This window comes from Solea senegalensis, linkage group LG19, assembly GCF_019176455.1.
Source record: "Solea senegalensis isolate Sse05_10M linkage group LG19, IFAPA_SoseM_1, whole genome shotgun sequence".
NCBI classification, from domain to species: domain Eukaryota; kingdom Metazoa; phylum Chordata; class Actinopteri; order Pleuronectiformes; family Soleidae; genus Solea; species Solea senegalensis.
The window spans coordinates 10,967,013-10,991,430 of NC_058038.1; the positions used below are offsets into that span (position 1 = coordinate 10,967,013).

A 24,418-nucleotide genomic window follows, 5' to 3' on the forward strand; every position below is an offset into this window, starting at 1 on the left:
GTCACTCCGGGTGGGTCAGAGCAGCGGCAGACTGTGTGTTGGACTGGATGTGTGTTCCCGGCTGGAGGACGTCAACCCGCTGAGACTGAAGACACTAAGACACGTTTGGACATGAGCAGGTAGCTGATTTAATTCAACGGTTCGCTCCTATTCACGGCGGACATGTTCGCGAGTGTCGTGCTGCTGTATGAGCTCCTCAGCCGCAGCTCCGGTGTCTGCGTTTTATGGCGACGCACGGTTTCAGCTTTGCTCTTTTTTTTTGCTTCCTAATTTCACACGGTTAATGTTTACCTTTTTTTTCGTTCGACGCCATCGAAGGAACGTGTTGTTGTTTATCGTTGCCTCTCTACTGCCTGACAAACCACACAATACGTAGAAAGCTCGACACCGACACACTGACAACAGCTATTGAATTAGCCTGAATGACAACCTGCCACTGTTCAGCTCAGTCTGGCCCTGAATGTTATGGGAATTCTTAGGGAATTTCCAATGTGTTATGTAAATATGTATCTAAAGCTGAATATGACCAACCACTATATATAGTGTATAGCAGCTGTCACCTTTATCTCATTGTTGCTTTAATGAATTAAATCGAAATGTAAAGCCGTTTTGTAGCAAAAGTGCACATCCTTTTGCTTAAATAACCAAAATATGTGCCCAGTTCTGGGGAATATAGAAACCAAACCCTGTAAAACAGTGTAAAATTAAAGCTGTGTTTTCCCTCATCATCTTCATCTTAAGTTATGGCTGGGACAATATACAATATTATCACATATCTTGATTATGCTAAATGTTGACCTTTGTGAGCTTTCATTAATCAGCACAATTGTTTCTTTATAGTTGGTTAACATTTCACCGACACATGTGTTTTTAACATTAGTAGAGCTTCACAGTTAAATTGAAATTATGTGTACCACTGCGATATGATTCCTTATTGGTACAACATATCATTTTGCCTTTCAACTGTCATATTCTTGAAAAGCTTGATCAAAATCATAAAGATTTGAGGTTATTGTGAATCAGTCAGCAAACACTTTCAACCTCTATTTATTTAGTATTTTTTTTGTATTTCAAAAATGTATTTTCTCACCTGTACAGCAAGTGTTCACTGTTGAATTATTGCAGCACAGCGGAATTTGATCATAATCCTGTTTTCACACACATTTGATCTTACAATTAGATTATTCTGTGATTAATTGTCCCAAACACAAGTAACAGTCATTGTCCGTATTTGTGCAAATATTTTGGATCCAAACAAAAAAATTAGGGAAGAGTACGGAGAAAAAGCCCTGCTCATTTATGTTTATAAAGCTTAGAAAATGATTGTTATTGCAATAACATCATGATTTGTAAGTTTTTTTCAGCATAATCATGACAGGAAATTTACAACTCATCCCATGCCTAGTTCTAAATATACAGATGTGACTACACCCGCGTCAGCACTTTAATTCTCTGCAGCAAAAAAGAGGAAGTAGAAACAAGAATGTGGCGAAAGGAAACTGTCTCTTCGTGACTACCTTCCCCTCGTCTGTAAAGTCCCTCTGTCTCCAGAGTATAAGTGGACGTTCACCCATTCCTTGTCCGCTGTGTCCCTGCCTGTCCTGATATTGTTACCACTGACAAATAGATCCCGGGGTCGAGCTGACGCTGCTCCAAAGGATGTTGTAATCAGAGCGAGAGGACAACAAAAAAAGTCTCAGCACGAACTGTGATGTGATATCGCAATAATAGCGCACACTTTTCATCTCGTATAAGTGTTGTATTAAGTTACCAGTACAGTGGCAGTGATTGGTGAACATGTGAAATGGTTGGGGTGGATTCGCCCATTTGATTTAAGAGTCCTTACTCAGTGAGCTAATATACAGTCATGCCTTCTTTGTGAGTGGGTGTTTTTTTTAATCTGAATCACTTTCCTGTTCCTCAGAAAAAATCCAGAGAGAGTCTCATGGATGATTAGAAAGCAACAGACCACATTCATCATCGTAATAATAGATTTCTACTGGATGAGCTAGAATTTGCGGGTGTTTCTTCTAATTGGAAGTCATGTTTTTGGAGTGATTAACACACAAAGTAACATGTTATGCCAACTTTGGAACATTTCGTCATCTCCGAACTTGGTATTTTGGTTTCCAGTTTCCTTTGAGTAATGCACGGACACATGATGGGTCTGCAATGAGTAAGTTGTTGATGACGCCATGTCAGAGGAATGTGTAACGGGTAGAGCAGACAGCCCTTCCTCCAAGTCTCCATCGCTCTGAGGATAGACCTTTTTCTCTTTTGCCTAAGCCTAATTTAGTCTAGTATAATGTAAAAGATTTAAATAATGTATATGCATGCTGCAAGGTTTTCTTATTTATATAACCACATGACTACAACAGTCACAACAAGTTCATCAGGCTTTGTAAATGACCTGTCTGCAGGATAGTCCCGGTGAGATCAGTTTGGATTATACAGTAAATATTCCTGGAGCCACAGCGGTGGCATTCCTGTGGGCTGCAGTGAGGGTTCCCCTTTGACACAGAACATACAGAGTGGCTCTTCCCAGAATATGTTGAATCATTTTCTGAAAGGCAGAGTTGACCAGTTAGTGTTAACAGGAGATGCAGAAACCTTCTTACGCTCCAGAGCAAGACGACAACAGAGGTCTTTGATCTGTGTGTCACTAGTCTCACTTCATTTGACAATTAATTCATTAACATGGATTGCCGCTAATTAATGTCATGTGGTCATCATGCGTTTAGTCAGGCCTTGTTCAGTAATGGAAAGGTTGTCTGTGTCGGTATATAAAGAGTTCTGCTGTTCTCCACCGAGAATGCAGGGACATTTCCTATCTTGATTTTTCATACCTGAGATTAGAAGGGAATTACTGTATCTGACTGTACATGCTGGAAGGATGCAAACATAATCAAAGTGCTGACTACCACGTTTGACTGACTAAACACTGTAAAAGCTAATCAATACTTGAATTTAATCCTCAGGTTGCCCTGACATGGACACAGAGATGATTCCCAAATTTTTGACAAAGGACGAGGAAGTTGATTACTGGAAGTCACAAGCCCTCAAATACAAGAAAAGGTAAGCGACACAGTGTATTTCTCACATGTAACATGTGTGTCAATGACTGAAGTTCTTTGCTCATAGAGCTGATGTGAATCATTCACGATGCTCTGTCTGTGCATATGAATACATGAATTCAGACCATATGGAAGAATAATTACTATTTGCCAAGCTTATTCTTTGAAATTAGGTCATGTAATAATGTGCCAGTTCATCAGATGGCAGCAATCCCACATAGAGAAGAAGACATTAAACCCAGTAAGATAAGGTTACATAATAGGCTAGTACAAATTTGCTGAATGTGTATTTTGGCCTTTTCCACAATTTTAATGAAAGTTTCATCACAGAACAGCTTTGCCATATAAGGCGAATAACCAAGCTTTTTAACATCAGTGCCCACAAGCAGCTGTGGCTTACTGTAGGAGGAAATGACTACATCTTTGATTTCTTGAACAGAGAGACCACAGCACATGTGGGTATAAGCTGCAGCGGATCGTGTCAGATCTCTGTTGAACTCGGTGCATGTGCATTTTCTCTTTGTTCTCTGTTGGTGGAGGAACTGGACAGAACACACTGGTGGTTTTCTGACAAACACCCGTTGAGCTACAACATTAGTTCGTAGATATAGTAACATCAAAGTGTAGAGCTTGACACAGCTCCTGGGTTTATTAATCACCTGTTGAGAAAGTTTTAAAACAAGATGAGTTTACCAAATGATATCATCAGAATATGAACCACTATACTCGATATGAATTCTCTCCACCATGTCTTTATTACACTTCATTTTAATGGAACAATCGATTTGCTAATTTGCATTGTGTTGTTTCAAATTCTGATTTTGATTTGAAAATGATTCATTGTTCAGTCTTAGTGAGAAGTTATTTCCCTAGTTTTGCTTTTAAATAAATCAGGCTACCATGACAAATCACAGCCTATTATCATCAGTCAAAGACTAATTATCCCACACATTTGAAGGTGATTACTCCACATTCAGTAATTTAATGCTTGTCTTTGTCAAGCATTGTTGGTAATTTTAAACTGTGAAGAGCTCAAGGGAGGAGAAGTGTGTTTGTGTGTGTGTGTGTCTGTGTGTGTGTGTGTGGTCAAACTGGGAGGTAATGGGAGCCCAGCATGCTGATGAAGCAGCCTCTGTCACACTGGTATGACTGGAACGAGTCTCGCACAACAACTGATTCATGGATGCCATTGCTGTGTCGAGCCACTGAGAGGCCATTATCCCGGCACAAGTCAGCTGATGTCAGAACAGTGTTGAACCACATTGTCACCAACAACAGGCAAAAGACAAATTAGAGATTGTATCACTGCCCTCTGGGTCTTTCTCCTTCCCGCTCTGCAGTAGAATATTCAGTATGACCCAAACAAGGTCATAAATTATCCTGGTTGTTTTTCAGCTCGGACCAGCATTTCCATACTTCCTGTTTCTTTGCATATGTCCTCATCCTGTTTTTTTGCCCTCTCACTCACTGTCCTTTAACCTCTTCTACAACTGAGGACACATGACAGCAGGCCTGTTTTTCTGCGCGTCTTCCCAAACCACCTACTGTCACAGTTCAGCTGTCTCCTCGGAGCTGTATATTTAGAATGCCTAACTCGACAATGCTGAGCCGTGCACTATTTCCTGGTCGGCAGGGGCATCTTCAAACATCTTACTGGCGATTCATGCAGGTTTATTTCTGGCCAGTGGAGATAAAACTGCTGTGACATGCCTGACCTGGACTGATCTTACAGGACAAAAGCCAAATGCTCATTCAGCCAGACAGTGCTGCACTGTTGAATGGTGAAATATGAACAAGGTGGCCGGTAATTGACAGTGATTGTTTTGTACCATCCAGTTGCCTCAATGCACAGGAGGAGCTGCAGGAGTTCCAGGAGGGAAGCCGTGAACTGGAGGCTGAGTTGGAAGCACAGCTTAGCCAGGCAGAGCACCGCCTACGAGACCTGCAGATCGAAAACGAAAGACTGAGGAATGAGATGGCCAACATCAAGGTAATCATCGTCTGTTGAATTTTTATGGTCTGTGTGTCAGGACAGCCATAAAGTTATTTAAGAGGTTATCTGCTCTGCTGGATCCCAAGGATAAGTTCCAACATCTGATTTGTTGAGTAGGTGTTAATAAGGATTAGTGTTACATAATCCTCCAGCACTTCTTAATTTGATATCAGGATGAGGAGGAAGGAAATAGAAAATGGCAAGGGGCGTAGCCAGAAACCTTTGCTGGGCTCCTTTTGAGAAAATGACCATACGGTGTTGTGATTTTTCACATGGTCCAACATGTGAGTGGACTCCCAGCAGAAAATGCTAAAAATGAACTGTGAAAATGAGCCCGAGAGACGAATCATGCATTCCACGCAAGCCACGCTGTCACTGAGCAAATGAGCCACAGTGCCTTTATCAATGGAACAGGGGGGCCCTTTAGGTTTCCCTACCGTTGATGATGACTTTTGTGCCGTCCTTTTTTTTTAAATGCCAAATTGTGCTTTCACACCTCATCAGAAGTAATTAAAACGGTTGTTTTCTGGAACAGCAAGTCACTTTGATGTCCTTGTTTAGTGACATGCACTCACTCCAAAACTCTTTATATCGTTTCTTCTCTTCACTTCATTTCCATCTCTAATAGGAGAAGCTGGAGCAGCAGTACGCCCAGAGTTATAAGCAGATTTCGATGCTAGAGGATGATCTGGGTCAGACCCGCAGCATCAAGGAGCAGCTCCACAAATACGTCCGGGAGCTGGAGCAGGCCAACGACGATCTGGAGAGAGCCAAAAGGTCAGAGTGAGACTCCACATTTAGATTGATGTAGCCCATTTACATCTGTTATGCTGCCATTTTTAATTAGACAAACGTCTAGCATATTTTTGTGCTGTCATTATTTGTTTATTTCCTGATGTCTTGTCACTGTGAAAGATTAGAACTGCAAATGTTGATATAGACTCCACCCATTTTTGCAAGTGAGATATTATATCCATGTATTTAAGTTTAGTTGATATAATGAAAGGTGTTTTCAGAGACTGTCAAATTTATATTTGTTCATGATGGCATGTCATACGATCATGTTTTGGTGATTGAGCCTGCGTTAACATTTCATTTTCCATGTGCAGGGCTACAATAGTGTCCCTCGAGGACTTCGAGGGCCGTTTAAACCAGGCCATCGAGAGAAATGCCTTCCTGGAGAGTGAGCTGGATGAGAAGGAGTCCCTTCTTGTGTCTGTGCAGCGACTGAAAGATGAAGCACGAGGTAGCGATGAAGCACTGAAGAAGCCATTCTGTAGTTAACGCGTCATCTATACAGCAGAGTTGTATTTCGTGAGTTTCACTCTTGTCTCCCGCAGACCTGAGACAGGAGCTTGCAGTCCGGGAGCGCACCACAGACAGGATGTCAGCACCCAGCTCACCCACATTGGACATTGACAAGATAGATTCTGCTGTACAGGCCTCTCTGTCCCTCCCAGCCACACCTATAGGAAAGAGCATAGAGCATCCTTTCATCAGCCCAAAAGGTGAGCATTATTTTTTTTAGTTTTACTTTGTAATTGGAAAAATGTACCGTTATGTGTACTGATATCAACTTCTATGATTTAGCTTTAACCAATGGCTGTGGCAGCTCCTCCCTCACTCCCTCTGCTCGAATCTCGGCTCTGAACATAGTCGGTGATCTCCTGAGAAAAGTCGGCGTAAGTGTTTTTTTTTACATTTTATCTATAACTGTTTCAGGACTGGGGAAGCAAACCAAAAAAGGTGCTTCAAATAGGTCAAGGCTAAATAAGTTCCATAACGTGGAGGAACAGTGTTTCATCAGCTACAGAACAAACAGAGATGTTGATACTGAGGCTAAATACAGATTCTCTTCCCCACTCTGTCACTAGGCATTGGAGTCCAAACTTGCCGCATGTAGGAACTTTGCCAAAGACCAGGCGGCGAGGAAAAATTTCTCCACCGACAACAGCACGGTCATCAACGGCAATGCCACCAAATTTCCTCACTCTCTACATACCTCGTACTTTGAGAAAACGTGAGTCCCTCACAGTTTGTAACAAACACGGCCTGAATGTGGAATGTGCAGAAAATAATTTGTGTGCAGTGTGTGTGAACTTGGTTTTTGGTTGCATGAGGTGTTGATACATTATCAACACTGACCTCGCTGAAGCACTGTTTCCATCTGTTCCCAGACACTCAGTCTCACTGATAACATGACTGCCAGCAGGGGCAGAAGGAAAACCAGATTTTTTTTTGCCACTTAAAAAAAGGCCTGCAGGCGACATGTCATGAGGAGTTAAAGTTTGGAATATTTTAGGAATATGTTTGCTGTGGAAAGTGCACCAAACTCCATAGGGAAAATCCGCAATTTGACCTCAATGTACGTAGAAGTTGTAAATCTACTGCTGCCTCCATCAGTACCTCAAATATGTTGTCTTGTGCCTTTTGCGCTTTAAAATATCCTTCATTTCAATTAACCTAACAGACACAAAACGTACTAAAAGAGGCAGCAGCAGACCAGCAGCTTGTGTCCCCATCTGTGGCAACCACAGCAACTTCACCGTCGATGTGTATTTTATACCTCATACCTCAAAACCTTTTCATTTGTTTGTGTTCCTGTTGTGCTAATGCTATACATTTGTCCCTCTTAACTGTAGGACTGTTAATGGACTCGACCCTAGCTCTTTGAATTCCATGGCAGCGTCCAGAGCCGTGTCTCCACCGGGCATGCTGCCTCTGAGTGTGTGAGGCATCCCAGACTCTACTCAAACTCCTTTCCGCCCCGACACAACTTGGGAACAGAGAGGACACTTGAAAGACCGTGACATTGTGTGTTTGTGTGTATGTGTGCGAGTGCGATTGAGAGGAAGGTGTGTGTGTGTGTGTGTGTGTTTGCTTGTATGGGGATTGTGCATTTTTGAACTTGACGTATGGAAGTGAGGCTTTGACTATACAATTAACCTGCCTCCAGTTTGCAGCTCTAAATGCATCTGTGAGTAGGTGCCTACGTTCCTACCCACTTGCATGTGCCTAAAGCTGTGCTGTTCTGTGCTCATATGAATGTGTTGCTCTCAACTCTGCAGTGGTTATGATTTAAACTCTCCACTCTTCCTCTGAAAACTATTATCCCCGACAAAAAGTCCTTAACAGACTACAGCTTCATCTTAACCTTATTTTGTCCCTATATTTTCCACTTAAATTGCACAGGTAAACTAATATTAATTAAGAATGTATTATATTTAAAAAAAAAAAAAGACAAAAAAGGGACGTGTTTATAAAATTAACTTATCTCACAGGATGCTTTAAAATGCAAGATTTTCCTATTGCAATTTTCCTGCATGTGTGCATATTTAAAATGGGGTTTGGAGGGGCGTCGTTAAACCCCACGTTAATGACTGAAGTGAATGTTGATCGTTCAAAGCCATGTATTATAGTGCAGTCTTTCCTCGTGTTACTGGCTACTGGTAAATCCATATGGGAGTAGTCTCCCTGCCTGGTTCTGTGCTCCCGGTTAAACGAACTGTTTCTCACAGGAGTCGCTGCAGTTGAGAGTTTCCTCATCAACTGAGGGAGGAACTGTTTTGCCTTTTTGTTTTAAATGTTTGTACTGACGTTGTTTAGTTTGTGTCGAGTATTGTGACAGGCTCGTTGACCTCGTCCTGATGTAAAGGCACAGTGGAATTGAAATACGAAACACAAGGGTTCTTTTTGAGGACTTTGGTTCATGTGAGTTCATGGTAAAGTTAAGCCTTTGTGTCATGCAGCAGGTTTTCTACTTACCTGTTAATTTAATTTTTTTTTTTACCAGATATATTGGTTAATTTAATAAACCAGATTTTTCTTTTTGCCTGAATCAGTTTTGCCCACACACGTCTCCTTTTTCTTTTCGGAAAATATATTTGAAGCCTTTAGTATTCATAGCTTTTAATAATATCAGATATCACTTCAAGGCTAAAACTACGAGCCTGTTACTAAAGTGTGTTTCACCGTCAGTGTATATAGCTTGTAAGGGTGGTGATATTGCCCCACACCACATTGTACATACTTATATTTGGCACAAGGTCCTATTTATTTCAGATTGTGTGTGGCATGTGTTCATATGAGTTTTACTGTCACACAATATCAAAATGTTTGTCCAAATTGTTTAAGTAAATAAAGACTGAGATGATAAAAAAAACACTGTGTACTTGTGTCGCACACTGTAGGTGAGAATGATGTAGTTTGACACAAAAAACTGGATTGTAGCAGACGGTTTTCTGGTCGCCTTTAGCCCCATTTTGGGGCCTTCATCGGCTGTTTGCCCTCTTTAAGAATTTATTGTCGGACAAATATGACCAAGGTCGAGAACAAACGTTTAAGATCAGAGATGGAGCAATTCACTTTTAGAGTCCCAAGGTTAGCTCAACATGCATCATTGTCCCGCAGATGTCAGATCAGATGTCCTACGTTTTCCAGCAGGTGCACTCGTTGTCCTTCATGTTAAAGGCCTAGTTTCTTCTCCATATCCTGCTTTAAAACATTCTTCTTGATCTATTAAAAACAAACAGTGGCAGCCATTTCAGTATTCATTGTCATTAAACGTCACTTTCTTGTCTTCTGTGTTACTAATGGAGGAGAAGTTACCTTTCCAGAAACGGTGAGGGGGTAGCCGTCTACGTACATCACATAATGTGGGATTTTGAAATGAGAAATCTAGATAAAAACAAACAAACATCATGTACACCTGTGCCCTTAGATTCAGTGTGTTTAAATCATCACCGACTCTCACCTGTCCTTTGCAGAACGCTCTAATCTCCTCTGCACTGCAGCTCTGACCCTCTTTCAGCCGGATGCAGGCACACACCTGCTCACCCAGCCTCTCATCTTTCACCCCAACCACCTTGGAAACAGAGACGGGAGGTTATTGTGACAACAATGAAATGTATCTGAAATACGTTCTCAGAGACGGTTCACTGTGTTTCCAAAGAAAACAGATCAGTTCTCACATGGAAACAGATGAACTGTATAATAACAAAAACATGAAGTGGATCATGGTTTTGACTCGCACCTGCACCTCCTGCACTTTGGGATGCGTGTATAGAAACTGCTCTATCTCAGCAGGATAGATGTTCTCCCCTCCACGGATGATCATGTCTTTCATACGTCCATCAATTCTGCAGTAACCCAGACTGTTCAGGCTGGCTGTGTCCCTTTGTGAAAGAACAGGAAAAAAACAAAAAAAATGTGATAATTATAATAATAATTGATTGGTGAGTTATAGAAAGTCATCAGAGATCATTAGTCTCACCCAGTCCTGTACCAGCGATCTTGTGAAAGGACCTCTCTGGTTTTTTCTGGATCGTCCCAATACCCGTGCATGACACAGGGGCCTCTGACCAGCAGCTCTCCTGATTCTCCCAGAGGAACAACCACCCCAGTAGTGGGGTCCACCACTTTTGCCTGTGCACACAGTCACACTGTGAGTCACAGTGCTGTCATGGAGATGTGTAGAGAAAGGTTTGTGCAAAAAGGAGACGTACCTCAGTGTGGCTCATGATGCATCCAGTCGTGTTTATCTTCAGTTCATCGTTGTCTTGTGGAAACCCCAGAAATGTAAGGGGGCTATTCTCTGTGGTTCCATAACCTAACTTAAATCATAATGATTAGATGTGCTTAATGCTGGTAAAGTGATTTCAAAAAGGTATAGGACATGCAAATCAAATACTTACGACTATCTCTGTCATGTTCATGTCTGTTATCAGTTTTCTAACAATCTCAGGTGGACACGAAGACCCTGCCATGATCCCTGAAGCACCAAAAACAGACAAGGAGGCCGTAACTAATGGTGAGACATTAAACTGAATTCATGAAAACGACATTTTTCTTACCAGATTCAACCGATGACAGGTCAAATTTGTGTAAATCTGGTTGGCTAAGCAAGTCGATGAACATTGTGGGAGTGCCGTAGACGAAATTGCACCTAAACGATGAAAAGATAAGTGCGAGACGATGAACTATTTTACTGCATAGCATGCATATGAAAATCTGTTTGGCTGATGAGCTGTATATGATGTACTTTTCACTGTGAATGGCCTCCAAATTAGCATTAATGTTGTAGCCAGAACTAGGAAAGACGAGCGTAACACCGTGCACTGCCATGCAAATCCCTCCAAGCACTGAGCCAAAGCAGTGGTACATCGGCACAGGGACGCACACTCGCACCCGGGGCTGATGCAAAATATGAAAAACAAGATCATTCACATTTCACTGTTTACGTTTTTTAAAGCAAGAGGAGAACATGGACTTACCCTTGATGCATATCCCACCCTGAGGCCGATATAGTAGGCATTATTGACAATATTGTGATGGGAAAGAACCGTTCCTTTTGGGCTTCCTGTAGTTCCCTGTAAGAGAAAACATGGTCAATACCTAAACTAGAATTACTGTGCATCGGTCGTGCGCCTCCATTCATCAATGTAGTTTAAGTCAACAAGTGTTTCCAACTCATAACAGTTCATCTGACGGTCCAAGTTAACATTTGTACTCTTGTGGTTTTTCTTAAGATTATGCATTAACAAAGTGAGGTCAGACCGTTGACTTTTGACCAACAATCTCTGATCAGGTCAAGTGGATGTTTGTTTCAGAAGTAAGTACTGAAATGTCAAATATCCCACTTGTAAATACTTCTTTAAATGCAACTGATTAGTACCAAATTTGGAAAAAGTTCATTCAAGGTGTTTCTTAGATGATGATTTCACAAAAATGAACTTAAATTGTAAGGTCAGACCACAGCCAAATTGTAATAATTTAATGTTTGAGTCCAACTAAATGTTTGTACCACATTTTATAGGATTTCCTGCTTTCTAATTTGCACTTGAGCACGAGAGTAAAATTCCTTAAAATGTGTTTTCAGGAAAAGGACGGACCACGACGAAAGTTATAATGAAAGTTACCGATGTGAACTGAATATTGATGGGGTCATCGAAGGACAGCTTCTTCTGTAGATCCATCAGCTCTTTGTGGTGTCGACTCTCTCCTGCTTGCATCACATCCTCCATATGCAGCATCCCTGGCTGTCTGCTGTCTGTCACGATCACCATACGCAAGTCTGGCAGCCTGTGTAAAATTATTATTATCATTATCATCATTATTATTATTGTTATTATTATTATTGTATCGTTATTAATACTATTATTATTATTATTATTATCATCATTGTTATTATTATTGTTGTTGTTATTATTATCATTATTATTGTTATTATTATTATGTGTAAAAAATGTCTGTGTTACCTGGAGCTTTGGATCATACCAGCTGGTGCCTCATCAATCTCTGGGCAGATCTCCCTCAGCATCTCAAGGAACTTCTGGCTTTTAAAGTGAGTAGGACAGACCACTGCCTTACACTGGACCTGGACACATCAATTCTGTACATTTAATGCTAATGTGTAAAGATTTAGTTTGTATATATGTAGTAAATAATCAGCAGCCACTTGTTTACACTGACAAGACCTTGTGGTTATGTAAGCAGGTCTCACTCCTTTACTGTTTCATACCTTTTTTAACGTAAACTCCACTTCCTTCACCTGATAGGCTGGGTTCAATGCAACCTGCAAGAACAACAAAATAAGACATATTGTTCCACACATAAATGAAATACTGTGAAAGTAGTAGTACAAACACTGGCGACCTCCTCTTCCTTTACACAGCATGTGTGGCTTAGGCACGAGGTGATAGTATATAGACAGAATATAATACTAAATGTTTGTTAGCTATATTATTGTTATTATTATTATTCTGTCATTAATAATAAGAAATGATCGCATTATTAAATGTATTATGTTCAACATTGAACTATATAAGCTTGTTTTTTACTTTTACTTTGCAACTCTGTGAAAAATCATCATGACTGTCTTAATTGCAATATCAAGACGGAACAGTGTGTTATAATGGTAATCTTAATGCCCATCCAATACTGAACTGAGCTGTTTTTTTCTCCACTTTTTTCTCTACACCGCCCCCTGTTGACCAGACGAGATGCTCATTGGCCCCCAGGACATCTGAGTTTGGACACTCCTGGTTTAAAGGTTCAGTCTGAAAGGTCTTCATAGTTGTATTCATCGGGTTTATGTGTGGCACAAAAATGCAGTGCTGAAAGTTTGTGTTTGCTGTGAACGCAGCATTATAAGGGTGTGGAACCCTGCCACTTTATATATTGAAGTTGATGAGATCCACAAACATACCTTTTCATATATGTTCAATTTCTGGCAGGAAACCTACAAAAGCTTTATCTTAAAATAAACATTTCCTCCAGACTAACCAGTATAATCCCAGCCTTGGCTGAGGCAAACTGGAAAAGGATCCACTCGTAAATGTTGGGTCCCCAAACTCCCAGTCGGTCGCCTCGCTTCAGGCCCAGAGCAAGGAGACCTGCTGCTGCCTGGTCTACCTGCAACAACAAAAGAATACAAATACGACAATTATTTATTGATTTTATGCGCCAGAATCAGAGCTCACTAATGAACTAATTGATCTAACTGTATGTTTTCTGAGGCATACATCTTGCTGAAACTGTGCAAAGGTTTTCCGGATGCCGTCCTGCAGAAAGACGACAGCTTCACGGTCCGGCCAGCGCTGCACTGTGCTGTCCAGGCTCTGAGCCACAGTCTGGGAGAGCAGAGGGACGATGGAGGTGCCGTGGACGTAGCTGCAGGTCAGAGAGGGTTTGTGAGGAGGACTGTCCACATGGAGTGACCGGGACCTGTGAGCAAAAATAAGCAATTGTCAAAGGTCAGGAGTCAAATAAAACACTATAACATTTTGCAGTGAATGCTCACTGATTATTTAAGCATTTGTAACGTGTGTGTGTGTGGGGGGGATTTTAAAGAAGTAGATGGCATTCTGGTCCATTTTAACAGGTTGTTAATGAAGTACTTTTATTTTTCTTTGCCACTTACCGTTCAATGCTGGACTGTTGTCCGAGTAATAAAAGTAAAAGTGAATTGAAAAGAAATGAATATACATAACAATGGAAAGTTTTATTTTTCACCGCCCTTGGTTAATAGCACAAAGTAAGAACATGTACAGAAAAAGCTTGCTGAAGTATAAATAAAACAATAAAACAAAAGTTAAATGCTGGCACAGCAGTATAAAATATAATTATTTATATACATTTACTGGCTATAGGAGGTTTTTTGTTGTTTTTTTTCTCTACAGGCAGTGCAGTCTGAAGTGTCCGTGTCCCTTGGATCAGGAGACTTATGCCTTATTTTCCAAACACAGCAGCATGAGATGACCACCTTCACCCAGACGACCATGCTGTCAGTAAACAAAGTGTCTACTGCTGCTGCTGCCGCTGCTTGAATCCAGGCTGAGGGTTGTGTTCGTCGCCTCTGCCTCTGAAGAGCTGGTGCTGAGAGGTGAGGAGTAATCCTGTGACAAAACCATGAAAAGCAAAAATGTGTTAAGATTCTAACCACTGTTACACTGTGAGTTATCCACTTTGAATGAGCTGCAGATTATAATTGAACACAAGCTCATTTGCAAACTCTGCACTCGGCAGACATCACCTGTGGCCAATATATCTGTAACATGACTCCGTACCACAATCACTCATGCAGTACGTGCTGTACAGTGACCATGATGCACATGAAGGTTCACGTCAGCACATATTCAGTCCTCTCAACACTTTTTTCATTATTTAACAACAGCACAGACTTGGCAGCCACAGCTTCTGTGTGTTCACCACTAAACCCGACCACTTGCTCTGTAGTTGAAATGATGCATTTTCAGTGAGTCCACGACTCTCAGCTGATTTATATTATTCTACTTGTGTGTCGCCTCCACAGCTACAGATACAGGTCTGCTAAATGACTCTAGTGGGAGACTTCCCGTAGCTACAGCGTGGAGGCGACGTAGACGACTTGTTCTAGCTTTATTTTATGGGACAAAATGACTACAACTGTGTGAGATAAGTTATATTCCTGGAATACATGAAAAAGGACTGTACCTTGTCTGATGACGTCATTGTTTTCTGGCTGTGCTGATCCGAGGAGCAGTGGAGGAGAAGGGGGCCTATCGCGGAGTCAGAGCGGTAATTGCGACAGTGCAATCCCACTCTGCAACTGTGGGGGCGCATGTGAGTCCAAAATCTAAAATGTTGCCCTGTACTATAAGTGACACTTACAAATACTCAAATTACATGTCAAATACAATTTACCCAAACAGGTGTTTTTGTTATTTTAGGTAGTCGTTATTCGGCCTATGAATGTTTATGCATTAATTTCCTGCGATAAGTTGGTTTTAATTCATTATTTGATTCTATATGCTCTTATGTTGGGTACTTCCCGTTATTGGCAGTGTGATGTAATATGCGAAATGTGTTATTTTAAGCTCAAGCCAATTTACAATGGAGATCTGTGCACTTTACTGGGTGTAGCTGACCTTTGACATCGTTAAGTTATAGTAAACATTCATCTAACGTGACTGAGGGCTAATATAGAGTCTATGTATGTAAAATAATAATAAGGCTTCAACAAAAGCTGAACATTTTGAGACGATGTTACCTCATCCATCTTTGAGCGGCCACACTCACATGCGTAAAATACGCATGCCATGCGTGCTGCAACGAGTTGTTATAGGCAGGAAAACCTGTAGTACATTTTCAGTGGCATGTGTATCATTTCACTGGAGTGGATTTATAGCGAAGCAATAAAAGAGTCAGCGCTGGGTGGATATAGACTGATCGTGCACTGGACTAATATTTGACATGGTAAATGTAAATGTACACTCATGACTGCGATCGATTAGTTCTTATTTCCTAGGTCAAACCGAACATTGAATCAGTCTGTGCATACGTTTCAAACCACATGTACAGTTAATAAACGTGTAAATAATATTAGATTCCTTGATATCCCCAAATTACGCACAATTCGTTTGCAGAACGTGTGCAGTTCTACTGTTATTATTATTATTTTTATTATTATATAATCCACATTTCTGGTCACTTAAAGTCCACATGAAGAAACAGCTTTACTGTGTTCAAATCTATCCCGTGGTAAAATATTAGGTACATTTATATATAGTCAAGTATTTATAATACCTGACTTAAAACTAAAAATCATTTAAACGCATGTTAATATAAGCTCAAACAATATTATTAGCACTTAGCTACTTGAGCACAAACTTACAAGATCAAAGTGGAGCTGCATGACGTCAGTGACGCGCTGCGTTTAAGTCCATCCACGAAAGCGAGTCTGTTTGCCCATGATCTGAGCAGTGAAGCGGAAACCAGTGCTGACATTGGTCACACAGTCCAGTTTAAAGCAGCCGGATCAATACACAGTCCTACAGATCTGTGACAGAATAATATCTGGTCTAACTGGTCCGATGTGTAGTCACCTTGGAAACGCCCACTTCTGTTTCAGGTGTAAACTTTGAAGAACAAACAAGATCAAGTTTTTTTTTGTAGGCCAGTTTTTTAAAACCGTATGAAATCAGTGATTGATTAGAGTCAGCAAAGATTAATAAACATTAAATACTTTACACATTTGATTTCCTTGGCTTTGCTATGTGGTTTATAGGTTTTTTGACTGTAAGGATTAACTCATGACCTCTGTTCACTAACAGCAGCAAGCCCCGCCCTTATGATAAGACTGTCAACCTTTGCACCTTTGCAGAGAAAAGTGGTCTGTGAAAACTATAGCAGGTAAGAAGGCAAATGCATGCAAAGCCCACATAAACAAGACATTTAAATATTGAACGTTTGAAAGTGCCAGTGTGTAAGAATTTGCGACACATAATTATGAAACTGCAGACTGCAACAAATGGAGGACTTCTCCACTCACTTGCGTTTGTTTGCATCCTTTTTCACGTACCAGAATCTGAACTCTGGAGATTTAACCAACGGCAATTTTTCAAACCAAAGATTTCACCCACATGTGCCATCCTTTATTGATTGTCTTCCTCGAAATGGGAACATAAATGACATAATTATGACTAATGAAGAAGACCCGATACTTTTGACTCCTCAGGAAAATGTTATGTCCCCTACAGGTCGCATCTTTGCACCTTCTTTAAAAGGAGGTAGGGTCTGTACTTTCACGTTCCACGCCACTGAAACTTTATTTTCGGGCCAACGTTGGGCCAACGTTGGTCTGGTTTTCTGAACTGTTTCACAGTTCAGAAAACCACTCACTTCCTCTTTAACTTTGTGTTCTGCAGGCCTTAACACCACCTTCACAGAAAATGGGTGACGTGTGTATCTTTCTTCGTTATCCTTTATCTTTGAACAACGTTAAAGACGCTGATGAACTGTTAACATCAAACACAGAGGCTCAAGGTTAGGTTAAAATAATTTTATTATCATTTAGACTGCAAAATTGTATGAAATCAAACAGCAAATTTGAATTATAGTCCCAGTTCATCTCTTTCGCTTCACTCAGAGTCCTTCATGTTAAAGGCCCAACGCCTTCTCCATATCCTGCTTTAGTACATTTTTCTTGATCTATAAAACACAAAACAACAGCCATCTCAGTTTTATATGATTAAGCACCATTTTGTTGTTTTGAGTGTGTTACTATTAGAGCAGAAGTTACCTTTCCAGAGACCGTGAGGGGGTAGCTGTCCACAAACATCACATAATGTGGGATTTTGAAATGAGAAATCTGGGGAAAAACACACATTATCATGTCAGTCCACATCACGTGCAGCTGTGCTCTTATATCCAGTGAGTTTTATTCACCTGTCATTTGCAGAACGCTCTAATCTCCTCTGCACCGCAGCTCTGACCCTCCTTCAGCCTGATGCAGGCACACACCTGCTCACCCAGCCTCTCATCTTTCACTCCAACCACCTTGGAAAAAGCATACAGGAGGTTACTGTGACATCTCCATTAAATGTATCTGAGTTGCTTACAACAAGAACAACACAACATATTTGAGTCCGACAATTTACAATTTAAATGTGTATTGTAACAGTGTGCAGACATTTTGGCCACTAGGCTCTAACTTCATCACTCCCCATAAATAACCTGCCAAACTGAGAGGGACTGTTTGTGAGACGCGTCATTATGGATATAGCAGTGCAGCTAGTGTTAGTGTTCCATCATTTGTTCCTTCATGGAAACAGACATAAACTATAACACAAATGACACGCTCACAGTGGAAGATTGCCATTTAGGGATACCTTGCTTTGCTCTAGTGGGTTTGACTCTGACCTGCACCTCCTGCACTTTGGGATGCGTGTATAGAAACTGCTCTATCTCAGCAGGATAGATGTTCTCCCCTCCACGGATGATCATGTCTTTCATACGTCCATCAATTCTGCAGTATCCCAGACTATTCAGGCTGGCTGTGTCCCTTTGTCAAAGGACAGGGAAAAAATACATGTGAAAATTATGATAACTGTTTGGTGAGTTATAAAAGGTCTTCTGTGATCATTAGGCTCACCCAGTCCTGTACCAGCGATCTTGCGAAATGACCTCTCTGGTTTTTTCTGGATCGTCCCAGTACCCGTGCATGACACAGGGGCCTCTGATCATAATCTCTCCTGATTCTCCCAGAGGAACAACCACCCCAGTAGTGGGGTCCACCACTTTTGCCTGTGCACACAGTCACACAGTGAGTCACAGTGCTGTCACGGAGATGTGTAGACAAAGGTTTGTGCAAAGACGAGACGTGCCTCAGTGTGGCTCATGATGCATCCAGTCGTGTTTATCTTCAGTTCATCGTTGTCTTGTGGAAACCCCAGAAATGTAAGTATATTCTCTGTGGTTCCATAACCTATCTGTAAAACACCACATGTATTTATGCCGCTGAAGCAAATCTTATTTAGTTTCTTTCAAAAAGGTATAGGACATGCAAATCAAATACTTACGACTATCTCTGTCATGTTCATGTCTGTTATCAGTTTTCTAACAATCTCAGGTGGACACGAAGACCCTGCCATGATCCCTGAAGCACCAAAAACAGACAAGGAGGCCGTAACTAATGGTTAGACAATAAACTGAATTCATGAAAACGACATTTTTCTTACCAGATTCAACCGATGACAGGTCATACTTGTGTAAATCTGGTTGGCTAAGCAAGTCGATGAACATTGTGGGAGTGCCGTGGACGAAATTGCACCTAAACGATGAAAAGATAAGTGCGAGACGATGAACTATTTTACTGCATAGCATGCATATGAAAATCTGTTTGGCTGATGAGCTGTATATGATGTACTTTTCACTGTGAATGGCCTCCAAATTAGCATTAATGTTGTAGCCAGAACTAGGAAAGACGAGCGTAACACCGTGCACTGCCATGCAAATCCCTCCAAGCACTGAGTCAAAGCAGTGGTACATCGGCACAGGGACGCACACTCGCACCCGGGGCTGATGAGAAATGTTAAAAATAAGATCTCTGACATTTTTACTGCCGGCATTTTCTTTAAAGCAAGAGACAAATATGGACTTACTCTTGATGCATAACCCACTCGAAGACCTGTAAAGTAGGCATTATTGACAATATTGTGATGGGAAAGAACTGTTCCCTTTGGGCTTCCTGTAGTTCCCTAAAAGAGAAAACATGGTCAATATGTAAACTAGAATTACTGCGCATCGGTATGTAGTTTAAGTTTAAACAAATGTTTTAGCCTCATAAAACAAGTGCATGTTGACTTAAACATATTCGAGAGGCTGAAATGTTTATTTCTTCTTTGACCTTTGAAATTTGGCCATCCAACTCATAAAAGCTGACAAGTGGTGTCCAGTTCAAATGGTGCTCTTAAGATTATGCATTAACAAAGCCAAAAGGGGTTTCATGAGGTCAGACTGTTGACTTTTGCCCAGGTAAAGTGGAGGTTAGTAACTAAGTATTGAAATGTCAAATATCAATTTTGAAAAAAAATAATCATTCAAGGGGTTTCTTAGATGTTAATTTCACAAAAATGAACTGAAATTGTAATAATTTAATCTGTGAATCCAACGAAATGTTTGTACCACATTTTATAGGATTTCCTGGAGTTCTTTTGCTTTCGAATTTGCACTTGAGCGCAAGTGACATTCCTTAAAATGTGTTTTCAGGAAAGAGACGGACGGAATTCATGTGTGAAAAGTGCAATAATGAAAGTTACCGATGTGAACTGAATATTGATGGGGTCATCGAAGGACAGCTTCTTCTGTAGCTCCATCAGCTCTTTGTGGTGTCGACTCTCTCCTGCTTGCATCACATCCTCCACGTGCAGCATCCCTGGCTGTCTGCTGTCCGTCACGATCACCGTACGCAGGTCTGGCAGCCTGGCAGAGCCGAGAAACTTACGTTATAACAGAGGAAGTGAGTATGTAAAAAAAGGAAGATGATCATTGTAGGTCTGTGTTACCTGGAGCTTTGGATCTTACCAGCTGTTGCCTCATTAATCTCTGGGCAGATCTCCCTCAGCATCTCACAGAACATCTGGCTTTTAAAGTGAGTAGGACAGACCACTGCCTTACACTGGACCTGGACACATCAATTCTGTACATTTAATGCTAATGTGTAAAGATTTAGTTTGTATATATGTAGTAAATAATCAGCAGCCACTTGTTTAAACTGACCAGACCTTGTGGTTATGTAAGCAGGTCTCACTCCTTTACTGTTTCATACCTTTTTTAAAGTAAACTCCACTTCCTTCGCCTGATAGGCTGTGTTTAATGCAACCTGCAACAACAACAATGATTGAATTACTGTGAAAGTAGTAAACTTACAATAATACAGAAACCTGACATTTTTTTATTTTAAAGATTTTAAAGACATGATCCACAAACATACTTTTGGGTCGTATGTTCAATTTCTGGCAGGAAACCTACAAAACCTGGACCTTTAAAGGTTAACATTTCTTCCAGACTAACCAGTATAATCCCAGCCTTGGCTGAAGCAAACTGGAAAAGGATCCACTCGTAAATGTTGGGTCCCCAAACTCCCAGTCGGTCGCCTCGCTTCAGGCCCAGAGCAAGGAGACCTGCTGCTGCCTGGTCTACCTGCAACAACAAAATAATACAAATACGACATTTATTTATTGATTTTACGTGTCAGAATCAGAGCTCAAGATATTTATTTATATACAATGTTTTTTTTTCTCATTCCTTCTAAAAAACTGCTGATTGAGAATCTGATCTGATCTAGATTGGATGATAATCCCAGAACACATTGATGAGGTGACAAAGGAAGGAGAGAACTCATTATGACGGCCAAAAGAAGACACCACTGACATCTTTTTTTTTAAATGTATGAAATTTAGCTCGATATGCCAAATGTCCTGAACGCCAACGAGTGAAACACACATCTTGCTGAAACTGTGCAAAGGTTTTCCGGATGCCGTCCTGCAGGAAGACGACAGCTTCACGGTCCGGCCAGCGCTGCACTGTGCTGTCCAGGCTCTGAGCCACGGTCTGGGAGAGCAGAGGGACGATGGAGGTGCCGTGGACGTAGCTGCAGGTCAGAGAGGGTTTGTGAGGGGGACTGTCCACATGGAGTGACCGGGACCTGTGAGCAAAAATAAGCAATTGTCAAAGGTCAGGAGTCAAATAAAACACTGTAACATTTTGCATGTGAATGCTCACTGATTATTTAAGCATTTGTAACGTGGGGGGGGGACACACGAGTGGAGGTGTGGGGGTCCTCCCCCATTAGATGTCATTCTGGTGTATTTTAACAGGTTGTTACTCATACCTTTACCTCCAGAAGTAAGCAGACTGATCATGTACTAGTGTAATATTTGACAACAATCGATTTCTATTGGGAGGAAAAGCCAACATTATTTCCTTGGTCAAAGTGTCTGTGCAGACCTTTTAAACCACATGTACAGTTAATAAACATGTAAATAAAGTGGATTTAGATGTGTTTTCAATTCCTTGATATCACGGAAATACACACAGTTCGTTGCAGAACGTTTGTAGTTCATATAATTATTATTTAATCCAAATTTCTGATCATTTTAACTCCATAATGAAGAAACTGTTTTGCTGCGTAGAGGGGACAATGTGACAATTTACAAAGACATTTATTAGCACTTAGCTACTTGAGCACAAACTTACAAGATCAAAGTGGAGCTGCATGATGTCAGTGACGCGCTGTGTTTAAGTCCATCCACCAAAGCGAGTCTGTTTGCCCATGATCTGAGCAGTGAAGAGGAGACCGGCGCTGACATTGGTCACACAGTCCAGTTTATAGCAGCCGGATCAGTACACGGTCCTACAGACCTGTGACAGAATAACATCTGGTCTAACTGGTCCGATGTGTAGTCACCTTGGAAACACCTAACTTCTGTTTCAGGTGTAAACTTTGAAGAAGAAACCTTTTTTTTTTTGGGCCAGTTTTTGAAATCAGTGACTAATTAGAGTCAGCAAGTATTGAGTCTAAACTCATGACCTCTGTCCACTAACGGCAGCAAGCTCCTCCCCTCATGATAAGATTGTCAAACTTTGCACCTTTGCAGAGAAAACTTTGAATATTGAATTAAATATTGAACGTTTGAAAGTGCCAATGTGTAAGAATATGTGACATGTAATTATGAAACTGCAGACTGCAACAAATGGAGGACTTGTCCGCTCACCCCACCGAAGGTGCAGTACACAGGCTGGTTAGTGACCCTTGTGCATATAAAAGGTACAAACATACTTTCTGTACATTACATTTCTGGAGAAAGAAAATCTCTTCAAGCTCATGTGACGATAACACACAATAAAACCATGCTACATCCCACAGTTGTAGTGTTTCTTTGGGTTCTTCGGCCTCCTCCCACAGTAAATTGGTCACTCTGAGTTGACCGTAGTGAATGGTTGTTTGTCTCTATGTGGCCCTGCGATGGACTGGCTAACTGTCCAGGGTGTACCCTGCCTATGTCAGCTGAGATTGGCACCATTTACATTCCACGCCACTGAAACTTTATTTAGGGCCAATGTTGATCTGATGTGGATATATCACAGTTCAGAAAATCACTCCCTTCTTCTTTAACTTTGTGTTCTGCAGGCTTTAACACCACCTTCACAGAAAATGGGTGTGTATCTTTCACCGTTATCGTCAAACAACTTTGAAGACGCTGATGAGCTATTAACATCAGACACAGAGGCTCAAGGTTAGGTTACATTTTTCGGTATTTTAATTACATTTAGTCTGCAAAATGGTATAAAATCAAGCAGCTAATTTGAATTATAGTCCCAGTTCATCTCTTGGTGCTGAGTGCTTCCCTTCACTCAGTGTCCATCAAGCTAAAGGCCCAACGCCTTCTCCATATCCTGCTTTAGAACATTTTTCTTGATCTGTGAAACACAAAACAACAGCCATTTCAGTTTTATTTGATTAAGCACCATTTTTTTGGAACTATTAGAGCAGAAGTTACCTTTCCAGAGACAGTGAGGGGGTAGCTGTCCACAAACATCACATAATGTGGGATTTTGAAATGAGAAATCTGGGGAAAAACACACGTCAGTTTGACTTTTTTCACTGATTTTGGACCACATACTATGACTTTTTTGACCCATTTTGGACAACATACTATACTATGACTTTTTTCACTGATTTTGGACCACATACTATACTATCATGTCAGTCCACATCATGTGCAGCTGTGCTCTAAGATTCTGTGGGTTTTATTCACCTGTCCTTTGCAGAACGCTCTAATCTCCTCTGCACTGCAGCTCTGACCCTCCTTCAGCCTGATGCAGGCACACACCTGCTCACCCAGCCTCTCATCTTTCACCCCAACCACCTTGGAAACAGAGTCAGGAAGTTACTGTGACATATCAAATCAGAGGCACTTTGCTGTCCTCTGGTGGCTTTGAATCTGACCTGCACCTCCTGCACTTTGGGATGTTTATAGAGAAATTGCTCTATCTCGGCAGGAAAGATGTTCTCTCCTCCACGGATGATCATGTCTTTGATACGTCCATCAATTTTGCAGTAACCCAGACTGTTCATGCTGGCTGTGTCCCTGTGTAATAAAACTGTAACATAACTGTAAAGATCTTAAAAAATGAAATAAAATCTGGTCAATGCAAGTAAATAAATAATCATGTGTAAAAATAATTTCCAAATATAACAAGACAATCAGAGATGGCAGACTTCAACCCATTCACACAACAAGCCTCTAGTGGCCTCTGTTGGTCATATAGGCAATTGCAAAAACAAACAAATACACACAAATACACACAGAGCCACCAAAAACAATCCTTCATGGGAGTGAAATGACTATGGCTTTTTGGTGTCATTTTGGATGACTTACTATACTATGACTTTTTTGACTGATTTTGGACGACATACTATACTATGACTTTTTTGACTGATTTTGGACGACATACTATACTATGACTTTTTGACTGATTTTGGACGACATACTATATATGACTTTTTGACTGATTTTGAACAACATAC

At 40.9% G+C, this 24,418-nt stretch overlaps 4 protein-coding genes and 1 long non-coding RNA gene across 7 annotated transcripts; 2 read left to right on the forward strand and 3 right to left on the reverse strand.

Annotated features, from left to right (window-relative positions):
- The first annotated feature begins 2 nt into the window (after positions 1-2).
- On the forward strand, positions 3-9,229 carry ndel1b (nudE neurodevelopment protein 1-like 1b). The gene is made up of 9 exons (XM_044051206.1): positions 3-119; positions 2,979-3,075; positions 4,911-5,064; positions 5,696-5,844; positions 6,177-6,313; positions 6,408-6,575; positions 6,658-6,749; positions 6,942-7,087; positions 7,710-9,229. The coding sequence occupies exons 2-9, from the start codon at positions 2,990-2,992 to the stop codon at positions 7,798-7,800; spliced, it is 1,023 nt and encodes a 340-aa protein (XP_043907141.1). The 5' UTR covers positions 3-119; positions 2,979-2,989; the 3' UTR covers positions 7,801-9,229.
- On the reverse strand, positions 8,845-16,498 carry LOC122785420 (medium-chain acyl-CoA ligase ACSF2, mitochondrial-like). The gene is made up of 16 exons (XM_044051202.1): positions 16,220-16,498; positions 13,590-13,791; positions 13,351-13,479; positions 12,587-12,640; positions 12,324-12,442; positions 11,985-12,147; positions 11,340-11,435; positions 11,108-11,259; positions 10,920-11,011; positions 10,761-10,837; positions 10,572-10,679; positions 10,340-10,491; positions 10,100-10,241; positions 9,821-9,931; positions 9,676-9,744; positions 8,845-9,582 (listed from the first exon to the last, which is right to left on the reverse strand). The coding sequence occupies exons 1-16, from the start codon at positions 16,330-16,332 to the stop codon at positions 9,532-9,534; spliced, it is 1,830 nt and encodes a 609-aa protein (XP_043907137.1). The 5' UTR covers positions 16,333-16,498; the 3' UTR covers positions 8,845-9,531.
- LOC122785426 lies at positions 10,382-20,487 on the forward strand. Its single transcript, XR_006362287.1, has 3 exons — positions 10,382-10,732; positions 18,878-20,344; positions 20,439-20,487. It is a non-coding gene; the product is annotated as an uncharacterized LOC122785426 (long non-coding RNA).
- Positions 17,372-22,834, reverse strand: LOC122785421 (medium-chain acyl-CoA ligase ACSF2, mitochondrial-like). Of its 3 annotated transcripts, XM_044051203.1 has the most exons (16): positions 22,084-22,833; positions 21,331-21,532; positions 20,899-21,027; positions 20,654-20,707; positions 20,391-20,509; positions 20,145-20,307; positions 19,488-19,583; positions 19,253-19,404; positions 19,065-19,156; positions 18,906-18,982; positions 18,711-18,815; positions 18,479-18,630; positions 18,247-18,388; positions 17,773-17,883; positions 17,627-17,695; positions 17,372-17,535 (listed from the first exon to the last, which is right to left on the reverse strand). In XM_044051203.1, exons 1-14 carry the CDS (start codon positions 22,194-22,196, stop codon positions 17,776-17,778), a joined length of 1,704 nt encoding a protein of 567 aa, XP_043907138.1. In that variant the 5' UTR covers positions 22,197-22,833; the 3' UTR covers positions 17,372-17,535; positions 17,627-17,695; positions 17,773-17,775. The 3 variants fall into 3 exon arrangements, with proteins under 3 accessions (XP_043907138.1, XP_043907140.1, XP_043907139.1); XM_044051205.1 differs by lacking the exons at positions 17,773-17,883; positions 18,247-18,388 and having other exon boundaries at positions 22,084-22,834; XM_044051204.1 differs by lacking the exons at positions 17,372-17,535; positions 17,627-17,695 and having other exon boundaries at positions 17,819-17,883; positions 18,216-18,388.
- Positions 22,835-23,124: 290 nt separating this feature from the next.
- On the reverse strand, positions 23,125-24,055 carry LOC122785424 (medium-chain acyl-CoA ligase ACSF2, mitochondrial-like). The gene is made up of 4 exons (XM_044051208.1): positions 23,837-24,055; positions 23,646-23,756; positions 23,388-23,456; positions 23,125-23,307 (listed from the first exon to the last, which is right to left on the reverse strand). Exons 1-4 carry the CDS (start codon positions 23,963-23,965, stop codon positions 23,257-23,259), a joined length of 360 nt encoding a protein of 119 aa, XP_043907143.1. The 5' UTR covers positions 23,966-24,055; the 3' UTR covers positions 23,125-23,256.
- Positions 24,056-24,418: the final 363 nt, after the last annotated feature.